Source organism: Panthera uncia, chromosome D4 (assembly GCF_023721935.1).
Source record: "Panthera uncia isolate 11264 chromosome D4, Puncia_PCG_1.0, whole genome shotgun sequence".
In the NCBI taxonomy this organism is placed as follows: domain Eukaryota; kingdom Metazoa; phylum Chordata; class Mammalia; order Carnivora; family Felidae; genus Panthera; species Panthera uncia.
In genome coordinates this window covers 4079145-4090020 of record NC_064807.1, presented here as the reverse complement: position 1 = coordinate 4090020, position 10876 = coordinate 4079145, and the positions used below count along the sequence as shown (strand labels likewise).

At 48.5% G+C, this 10876-nt stretch overlaps 1 protein-coding gene across 12 annotated transcripts in view; it reads left to right on the top strand.

Moving 5' to 3' along the window:
- AUH (AU RNA binding methylglutaconyl-CoA hydratase) overlaps nt 1–10876 on the top strand; it is a 454909-nt gene that overhangs the window by 139539 nt on the left and 304494 nt on the right. For all 12 annotated transcript variants that reach the window (XR_007458347.1, XR_007458348.1, XM_049632780.1 and 9 more), the window contains one exon: nt 8413–8600. Coding sequence is in view for 10 of the 12 variants with exons in the window: in XM_049632780.1 (XP_049488737.1) it covers nt 8413–8600 (188 nt within the window). In the remaining 2 variants the exon portion in view is untranslated. The remainder of the gene's footprint in view (nt 1–8412; nt 8601–10876) is intronic.

Sequence of the window (10876 nt, the reverse complement as noted above, 5' to 3'; positions counted from 1 at the left end):
CGTCACGTCACGTCACGTCACGTCACGTCACGTCACGTCACGTCACGTCTGGAGTGCGGCGGCGCGCTGGGTGGCGGGCGACTCCCGCCTGGGACAGCCCCGACGCACGCCGCCTCCGCCGGCGCGGGCGGCGCTGTCGGGCAGCGCGGCTGTTGGCGGGCTTGCCCGAAGTCCCGCCCGAGTGGGGGGGCCCGGCCGTTCCCTTCTTTCTTCCGTCGCTCCGCGCGGGACTCGGCTGGCGGCCACCTCCTCGCTCTGGCCGGAGCCGGTTGCCGGCCGCTCGTCCGCACCGCGTTCGGGGACGCCCCTCGGAGCCGCCCCTGCCGCAGGCCGAGCGAGCGCCCGGGCTCAGAGCCCCCGCGGCTGCCGCGAGGAGCGGAGGGGCCCGCGGCGGCCCGACGTGGGCCGATGCCTGCCGTGGCCGCCTTCAGGTGGTTTCGCAAAGTAAGCTCTTGCGTTTCGTCCGCTGTAGCACGACACGGTCTTTAAAAGTTAAAAGAACTCGCGCTTCAAATATTGGTTGGAAAAATTGCACGTAAACACTGAAAAGAAACGTAATTTTCTTTAAAAAATTTTTTTTGAATGTTTTTATTTATTTTTGAAGGAGAGAGCAAGAGACAGAGCATGAGCGGGGTTGGAACAGAGCAACAGGGAGACACAGAATCCGAAGCAGGCTCCAGACTCCGAGCTGTCCGCACAGAGCCCAACGCGGGACTCGAACTCACCAACCGTGAGATCGTGACCTGAGCCAAAGTCGGACGCTCAACCGACTGAGCCACCCCGGGCGCCCCTGTAATTTTTTTCTTCATGAAAAAAACCTTTGCATCTCTGTGTCTCTAACAGTGATGGACTTAATTTTCAGGACAGCTTTCTAGAATGCATATTAATGAAAGCTTTATCACAAAGGTTTTAATTTGTTGCCAGTCAGCTTAATTGGCTCTGGAAAACTGTTTTTGATATCCAGCCTTTCTTCCCTGACCCAGTTCTTAAAAGTTTTAAGCTTTGGGGTTCCTGGGTGGGTCAGTTGGTTAAACATCTGACTTCAGCTCAGGTCCTGATCTCACGGTCCGTGGGTTCGAGCCCCACGTCGGGCTCTGTGCTGACAGCTCAGACCCCGCTTCAGATCCTCTGTCTCCCTCTCTCTCTCTGCCCTTTGCACGTGCTTTCTCTCTCTCTCTCTCAATAATAAACATTAAAGAAAAGTTTTTAACTTTTGCTAAATGCTCCTTTAGGATAAACCGCATACACCCCAAACTGATGTATTTCTGTTAGTTTTTGCTCGGCTTTCCCTGCTTAGGGTTTTCTTCTCACTTACCCCTTACTTCTTCTAGTGTGTGTGTGTGTGTGTGTGTGTGTGTGCGTGTTTTCTCTCACTACTTTACAACATGCTAAAAATCCTCAGAGAACAGGGGCGCCTGGGTGGCTCAGTCGGTTGAGTGTCCACCTTCGGTTCAGGTCATGACTTCGCGGTTTGTGAGTTTGAGCCCCTTGTAGGGCTCTGTGCCGACAGCTCAGAGCCTGGAGCCTGTTTCGGATTCTGTGTCTCCCTCTCTCTGCCCCTTCCCCACTCATGCTCTGTCTCTCTCTGTCTCTCAAAACTGAATAAACGTTAAAAAAAATTGAAATCCTCAGAGAACAGAAGGTTTTACCACACTGCGAATGTTGGTCACCAATTGAAGGATAAATATTTTTATGGTTTTTGTATGATTGTGACATGGTCCATCATGAGACCAGTAAACACACCATGTTTGTTCACATAGTGCGTTCCTCTTTGACCTTGATGTTTCATTATGAAAGCAGGAGGAAGTCAGTTTTGTAAACATCTAGCCAAGATCTAGCAAGAAAGCTCTTGCCTAAAGCCCTCTGACAGAGTTGCAACAGGAATTATAATCCAAAACTAACATTCTCCTGCAATGTGTCTTGTACAGTTCAAGGAAAAAGTAACCTTAATTGGCTATTTCTGAGAGGGGGTTTAGACATAATTCAAAAGTGGTATTTACTTGTAGAATTCTGAGATCCCTTCTCATTATAGCAATAAATGCCCTTAATGTGGTATCTACATAACTCTTGAGAACAAAAAAACCTTAAGAAACAAAAACAGAAAAACTTGACATTTTCTACCTTGTAAATAGTACTAAACTATAATTTATAATCCGCAAACTGTGGCTGTTCTTTACGTATTACGTTATGCTTGGTGGTGAAATGCCACATAAAGGTTGCTTTAAACTCTTTAAATTATGTAAATATAACAAAAGGAAGGTAGCATCTGTGTCTGGTTTATTTTCGACTTTGAGTTTGGGACTGTGGTCTGGGAGGAGAAGGATCGCACCCCCAGATTGCGGCCAGCAGCTCCCCATGGCACTGGAGGTCAGCACGAACACAGGGGAGCGGGGCGAAAATTTTCGCCTCTTGCCCTTGTTGGCGAAAACACACTTGCTGTGTTTAAGCCATCGCTAATCTAGAGGTTGCTCCTTTAAAGTAAATTTAAGTGGTATTACCCCAGAAGAGATTACATAGGGGAAAAAAATTCTTGACACCTTCTTAAAATAATAGAGTAATGATGGAATATAACATTTCCAATATATTTTCAATCCAAATAATAGGTAAACATGAAAACATTTTGTTATGTGATTAACACACTTTTACCACTTGAGGTAGCAACTGCTAAGTGCACACCTGTTTTCATTTTGCCTTAGTAGTAAGAGCCCCGGGTTTCCTTCACATGCTAAGGCAAAACCCTGAGCAAGAAGGTGACCTTTCACGCCCCTGCAACTACGTGTGCCCAAGTTCTGGCCAGTGACGTGGAGGCACAGTTGTTGGCTGGGACTTCATCAGTGCCTCTGAAAACTCAGCACTCTCTTGCCCTTCCTTCTGCCTGGTTTGCAGTCGTGATGACAAGGCTGCTGCAGCCTTCTTGGACCATGAGGTAACACGGAGGACAGAATGCACAGGGGGAGGGCAACAAAGGAGGAACAGTAGGGACCTGGGTTCTGACTTCTTAGGGCAGCCATCTGTGGTCTTGATGCAGCCCTGAGAAAACTGCCCCAGACTTTGTGATTGACTTCTAAGGTTTCAAGGACGTGTAATAAAATTGTAGGTCTTGTGAAAGAGGCTGGATTGAACAGAGTGGACCGGGAAAAAGTTGAGGTAGCATCACATGGCAGAGTCCTCACGGCCAGAGGATTTGCTCCCCATGTTCACATTAGCACCTGTCCTTCACACTCATGATTCGTTGGAAGAACGGAGTCTGGAAACTCAACACAGAATCACTAAGAGAATATATAGAACATGCATTCGAAAGCATGGTTGTTGTTAAGAGTGCTAGATCACAATGTGAGCGGAAGCGTCAGATTTTCCAGCGCAGCCCCAGAGGGCTGTGGGCCAAATGGTCGATGTGGGGCCTGGGGAGGAGAGCTACAGGATGATCCTGGAACATTCCGTGGTCCTGGGCAACAAGAAGTCACCAAAGACTGTTACGGTCACATCAGAAGGACGCTAGAGCCAATCTCATTAAGTTCCACCAGCCAAGGATGGGGTGGTCGACCGTCTATAAAGATAAGAACTGCACTGATTCTGATGCATCAGACAGGTTAAAATCTGTAAAATTATGATGGTTCTCGAAGATTAAAAACTTAACTCGTCACCTCTGGAGGATGCTAGGGAACCACCTTGTTATTTTGAAAATCAGTAGGTAAAGGAAAAGACTCAACCAACTAAAAACTGCAGCCACACATTCATTTTTGTCCCGTTGATAGATTACAAGCAAAAGCAGCAAGACAAGACAGACTCCATTTTGAGTGTTTTCATACTGTTATTTTTGTCTGTGGCTTCAGACGTGCCTCACAGCTGCCTGCTTCCAGGATACGAGTGCCGGGAGCAAATTATGTTCGGATGTGAACAAATCCTGGGTGCTTGCGGTTCCCGCTCTGTTGCTGACCTCCCCGCTTCGTCAGGTGGGGGCAGTGGCTCCCCGCTCCCCCCCCCCCACACACTGCCTGCCCCCCTGCTCACCGCTGGACTTATCAGTGACTTTACTAGAAGCTGTATCGTTCTGTGTTTGTTTGTTTTCATCCTATGCTTAATGTCACAAAGGAGGAAGTGTAATTCATAGGTGACGGATTAGTTTTCTGCATATACACTCCCCCAGTGAATTCATTTTGTGTTAAATAATTAGGTAATTGGCGTGGTGCTGCGCTGAGCTTTGACTCCCCTGTCGAGCACAAGTGTTTTGTCTAATTGTATTATGTCAAATAGCTGTCCGTAAACAGAAGTACTTCCGAGCTGGCGTAGAATGTTGACATAAAAATACTCTCTATTTAGGGTGACTATCCCTGAGATACTTTTGGATATCTGAGATCCCTCACTGATCATGTGTAGCGTTTTGTGTCATAATGCCCCGTGGTTTAGTAACCTCCACGTGCACGGCTCTTTGCTCAAAGCTGTTCATGTTAACTGAGAAGGGCAAACCAAACAGGTCACGTCATTTTTATAAAGTTCGAGATCACAAATTTTATATGACTGGGAGGAGCACGGGGAAGTCGCCCCCAGCTCCACCCCAGTCTTTGCCGCAAACTGACTGCAGCATAGGAAACTGAGCTAGATAAGTTTTCACCAGATAGCTTTCCTAAAGACAGAATTTCTGTGGGAGTGAGTGAATTAAATAATGTATTTGTGTAACTATTTAAGAGTGCCTCTTTCAGCAAATGGTTCTTGGAAAACTGGACAATCCACCTGCAAAAGAATGAAGCTGGACCCTTACCTTACACCGCGTATTAGAATTAGCCCAAAATGGATCAAAGACCTTAATGTCAGTTTTGAAACTGTAAAACTCTTAGAAGAAAACAGTGGAAGAACTTTGTGACATTGGATTTGGCAATGATTTCTTGGATACAACACCAAAAGCACAGGCAATGTAAGAAAAAAAAAATTGGATTTCATCGAAATTAAAACTAAAAGCACTTTTGTGCTTCAAAGGACAATCAACAGAGTGAAAAGGCAGTCCATGGAATGAGAAGAAATATTTGCAAATCATCTATCTGATAAACGGTTACTATCCAGAATATATACAGAACCCCTTCATCTCAACAACAACAAAAAAACAACCCATTTAAAAAATGGGCAAAGGACTTAAATAGATGTTTCTCTGAAGAAGATACACAAATGGCCAATAAGCAGATGAAAAGAAGTTCAGCACGACTGGTTGTTAGGGAAATGTAAATCAAAAACCACAGTGAGGTACAATTTCACACCAGTTAGGATGCTTACCATCAAGCCCTCCCTCCCCCCTTCAAAAAAAACCAACACCCCTGAAAATTGCAAATGTTGCTGAGAATGTGGAGAGGTTGGAATCCTTGTACCCTGTTGATAAGGATGTAAAATGGTGCAGCTACCAGGAAAACGGTATGGCTGTTCCTCCAAAAAGTTAAACCTATTGATTTACTGTATGATCTAACAACTCTACCTCTGGGTGTCTACCCCAAAGAATAAGAAAGCAGGGTCTCAAAGAGGTACTTGCCGCGCATATGCATAGCAGCATTACTCTTGATAGTTGAAAGGTGGAAGCGAGCCAAGTGTCCATCACCGGGTCAGTGAATAAATACGACGTGGTATTCACACAGTGGAATATTACTGAGCCTTAAAAGGAAACGCGGACACACCACAGCAGGGTGAGCCTGGAGCACGGTATGCTTTAGTGCAGTAAAACCAGACACAGAAGGACAAGCGGCCGTCATGGCCCACTTACATGAGGTTCCTAGGGCAGATGGCTTGCGATGTCCCCCCAAAGGCTGAGTCTTAGATGCAGTGTTCGTCGGTGAGCCAAGGTGCGGGTTTTCCCAGCTCCTCTGATGCGTCGTTTCCAGCGGGAACAGGAAGCCCCCTTCCCCTTGTCTTTCGATCCTCGCTCAGGCCACGACCTCCAGCAGATCGTTCTGGCCCTCGCCCGTGTCACCGAGCAGAGCTTGAGTTATGTGCCGTTCAGCTCAGGGTGGTGGATGTGTTTTCTGGTCTTCGTTTCATTACCGTTCCTGTCTTTAATTTCTACAAGGCCCTCGTTCCTGGAGAACGATACTCTGAATGAAATGAAATAACGAATGGGTGTAAGCTTGGCCGCCTTGCAAGACTCGAGTTTCGGTTGAATAACAAGTGCGGCATTAGCAACGATCCCTGAAGCTCACATTTGTTCATTTTGACCAGTCTACATCAAATTTTCCACAGAACGTGAAAGAGAATCATTTCCTAGTGTTGTGCTCATCATGAATACGATGTCCATACATTCTCGTGAATCCATCTCATGGAAGTTCCCATCTGCTCCATGAGTAAATACTGGGTTGTATTATTGATATCTCTGTTCTCATCAGCTGCCATTGGAAACGCCATAGATAACTTGCCCTTTTCCCTGGTGCTTGTCCCGTGCGTTCTCAGACCTGTCTTTACCAGGCCAAGCAACGTCGCTGTTTACAGTTAGATTCAAGTTTGTCAATGCTTCATTTTTTTTCAGACGCACATTTTCTGCCTTATCAAGTAAAACACTTATAAAATCACCATCTCTAATTGAACAATAGAAACAATAACTGTATTCTACGGAAGCCCTACTCATTTTATTTACACTCAAAACCAATCCTTATTGAAAATTTCAGTCCTTCCCCAGTTCATTGAGGTTTGTGTTTGTTTTCTTTTTTTCTACATCACCCACATTTTCTAAATAGCTGCACATGGTTCTTAACATAGTTGCTTAATAATAGCATCTTAAGTTGTGTTCTTCCAATGCAGACATGCTTTGTTCATTAAAAACGTAGGAAGATACTTCATTACTGAAGGGAAACATGCTTTCTGCAACTTGTGATCTTTATTTTTCATGGTGCCACTTTTGATTGAGGTGAGAATAAGAAAGATCTTGGTTTCCTTTTAAATTTTATTTATTTTGAGAGAGAGAGAGAGAGAGAGAGAGAGAGAGAGAGAGAGAAGATGCACATGTGAGTGGGGGAGGGCAGAGAGAGAGAGAATCCCAAGCTGGCTCCAGGGGGTCAGTGCAGAGCCCCATGCGGGGCTTGAACTCACAAACCATGAGAGTGTGGCCCAAGCTGAATTCAAGAGTCGGATGCTCAACTGACAGCCACCCAGGTGCCCCTCCTTTCAAAGTTGTCTCACAGAAAGCAGAGCTTGTCACGCTAAAGTCCTGGCAACAGAGGAGAGGGGCTGTGGCCACATGGATGCGTTGTGTCTCAAATGGGCCTCCCGGTGGAAATCAGTTCCCACCTGAAACCTCCACCCATTTTTTAAATGTTGGCAACTAATACATAAAAATAAAATTCTAGACTTTGCGGGCCAAACAAAACACAGTGACCTCGTCTGGGTGGCAGGCCGTCACCTTGCTTTTTCTCTGCAGCTTGACAGTCGCTCCGCTCCCCTGCTTCCTGGCCACCAGTGCCCTTGGGCAGCCCAGCGGCTGTCTTCAGAATGAGATTTATGGGAATCCTAACGTAGCTGCTTCCATATTCTTCTTGGTAGAAATGAAAGCTGCCGAATAAGAACGTTACCTGTTTTTGCCCAGCCTTCTTTTCAACGAGATCCTGGCCTCGTCACGAGTAGGTAGCAGAGCGGAGCTCTAGATGGATCTGGTGGGTAGTGTGCCAGGAGTGAGGAGGACTCTCTACCAGCACCGAGTTGTCTCACGAAGAATTATCTAGCTTTATTTTTATTAAATTAAAATTAGTTTGCAATTCGTTTACTGTCAGTGATTCCTTAAAAAGCACATGAGTTATGGGGCACATGGGTGGCTCAGTGGGTTAAGCATCCAACTTCAGCTCAGGTCATGACCTCACGGTTTGTGGGTTCGAGCCCTGGTGACAGCTCGGAGCCTGGAGCCTGCTTCGGATTCTGTGTCTCCCTCTCTCTCTGCCCCTCTCCTGCTCACGCTCTGTCTCTCCCTCTTCCTCACTCTCTCGAAAATGAATATACATTAAAAAATTTAAAAAAAAGAAGCACGTGAGTTAGATTTCAGGCTTGGACAAGTTTTATCCAAACTTAATGAAAGGTGCCCCGCCTTATGGACCTGTCATCCCTCTGGGTGAAATGTGCTAAGGGACAGTATTGCTTGCCCACCGCTATGCGTCGTAAGGCCCCTGACGTGGTGATGATTGTGGATTCGATTTGGGAACACACCAGCTGTGTTACAAGGAATAAATGGAGCCAGAATCCCTTAATAATTACAGAAGGTACTCTAGTTCTTTTTTGGGGATTTTTAATTTTATAAACTAATTGCATTCTGCTTTGAAGTAGTTTTCTACTTACTAATTTTGACATGTAAGCTTCTGGCCCTGGTTTGTTTGATAAATGAAGAAGCGAAACACCGAAATGCTAAGACTACAAGGTGCGAAATCATTGCCCGCATTTCCCCCATTCTCTCCGCAGGGGGGACGCAGCGCCTGCCGCGCGCTATCGGGATATCGCTGGCCAAAGAGCTCATCTTCTCTGCCCGCGTGCTCGATGGCCAAGAAGCCAAAGCGGTGGGCTTGATCAGCCACGTTCTAGAACAGAACCAGGAGGGGGACGCTGCGTACCGCAAGGCCTTGGACCTAGCAAGAGAGTTTTTACCTCAGGTATTTCTAATTGCATTTCCGTTTTCTCTCTGTTTGAGTAACTTTATAGCAAATTGACACAACAGTCCTCTCACATGCCGGTGATATGCTTGTCCCGCGTGCCAAGTAGAAGAGTACGCGGTAGCCTTAAAACCGGAAACGATTAGCCGCACACGAAGAGCCTTCGGAATTCAAGGTCGAGATGTGAAGAGAAAGTGGGGCCCGTGCTGCGGCCGCGCTCCGACGACGCGTCCCACGCGCGTCGGCACCTGTGACGGAACCTACTGGCGGCTTCTGAGCTGCGCCGTGTACCTGGACCGATGGGGGCGAAGCCCGTGGGGACACCCGTGCCGGGGAGACCGCGGCTGAGCACGGCAGCGTGGGCCGCCCTGGCCACGGCCGGGTCGGGGCGGCGGGCCCGTGCAGCGGCGCCGACGCGTCGCGTCGGCCGCTGCGTCGTGGGGCTCGTTCTGGGTGGCTGCGTTCTTTCTCTCCGGTGTGTTTTTCGCCTACGCCTCGCTTCTGAAATCGCGGATGAGAGGGCTTGTGCTGTGTAAGCAGGTAGCGATTTGCCGTTGAAACCTAGTGCGGTTTCAAGTTTGGTAGCCCCCTCGCCGGCACCGCAGGCACGAGTACTTCCTCGCCGACCGCGCCGCCTGACGCAGACAGGTTGCGGAAGCTGTTTCGGGGGCCGGGGATCCTTCTGGGAATCTCGGGAAGTCTCCCTCCGGAGAGAGGCGTCTTCCTCCCGTGTTGGCGCAGAGCTTTGCCGCCCGTTTTGGAGGGCGGTGCCCGGGTGGCCCGTGGCCAGACGAACGCCCGCGTCTGCCGGGACGCGCCTGTCCCCGACCGCGGGCGGGCAGGGCCTCGTGGCGCGGTCGCCCTCTGGAACCACACCGCCTGCCGGGGACCCTTCCCTGCTTCTCACTTGGCTGGCCGTGGGCTCTGTCGGGACGGGGCCCCCGCGTCGTCTGCTCCCCGTGTGAGGAACACGCAGCCCCACGCTCGCAGTTGAGAGAGAGCAGATAGGAAAGACTTTCGGTGCTTTAAGGGAAAAACAAAAAGGCTCTCACTGAAACCTTGGTGTTAAAGCTCTAAGATCAACCCACGTCTGCGCTGAAACAAGGGGTGTGGTTAAGAAAGGTCAAGGTCGTGGCGTCCTTCCTGCTCTGCCCTTCACAGCCTCTTCTGCTCATTGGACAGCAGGGCTCAGCTCCCTCCCTCGGCGGCTCTGTGCCTCATGGCTCATCTCCTGCCGCCCCTGCCCCACCCCTGCCCACGCCTCTCCTGCCCGAGGGCACCGCCTCCCCACCCGCCATCTGACCGCGTGGCGGACCGGGGGTCCTCACCCTCTGTCCCTTTCCTGCGAAGGACGTGCCTCTGAGGACTTTTTCCTTGGGCCAAGGGAGATGCTGCGTGGTCCAGAAAGTGTGTAACTGGACGATATGCAAAAGTTACAGAACAAAATTTGAGGGAAGATACTCTTCACGTTTGGTTTTTGTCACTGAATGATGAGTCTTCCAGATAATTGGACAGCTTCTCTAAAATTAGCATTTCCGTTTGATTTCTGTATTGGACGTCACTTCCGTTTTCCTGTTTGAGAAAAAAGATGTCCAGAAGAAGTGCTGGTTTTGTATTTTGAAAGAAGCCGATTAAATAAGCATTATCATCTACTAGCCTTTCCATTTTCCTGTTTCTCCAGTTTAGGCAACCTTGTTGCCCAGAGTGTGCTCTGTAGACGAGCAGCCCAGGCGTCCCTCAGAAGCATGTCCCCAGCCCCCGCTGGGCTTTCACAAGGGGCTGGGGGTTCGTGCGCACGGAAGTCAGACAAGCACCTGGTCGGGGTCAGCGGCTAGATACCAGGGAGTAGAGAAGGTTCTCACAGACGGGAGCACCCTGCTTAAAACAACAACAGAAAGGTTTGACGATCTTAAAGAAAATGGTCCTAGTGTGTGTTCCACACGTGCAAGTCACATCGTCAGGAATTCTGAGATACTTGTCCAACCCTTGAAAACCTGTGGTCTCTGAAAAAGATTATTAATGAGCATGTGACTTCGGAGGGGGATTCAGACAGGTTAAAGGTGACCATTGAAGGCCCTGCTAGGGGAAAGCGACCTTTGCCATGCCTCGTGCCGTTATTTGTTCATTTATGGGTGTCCCCTGTTGCGCCTGGTATTTAGAGCCCATTTTGCATTTTAATTCAAAAGACACTTAAAAAAAAGATACACTGAATTCTAACTCATCGCCCACGAACAGTTTTGAGGAATTTCAAATGTGATCAAACAGCTAAATTCCGT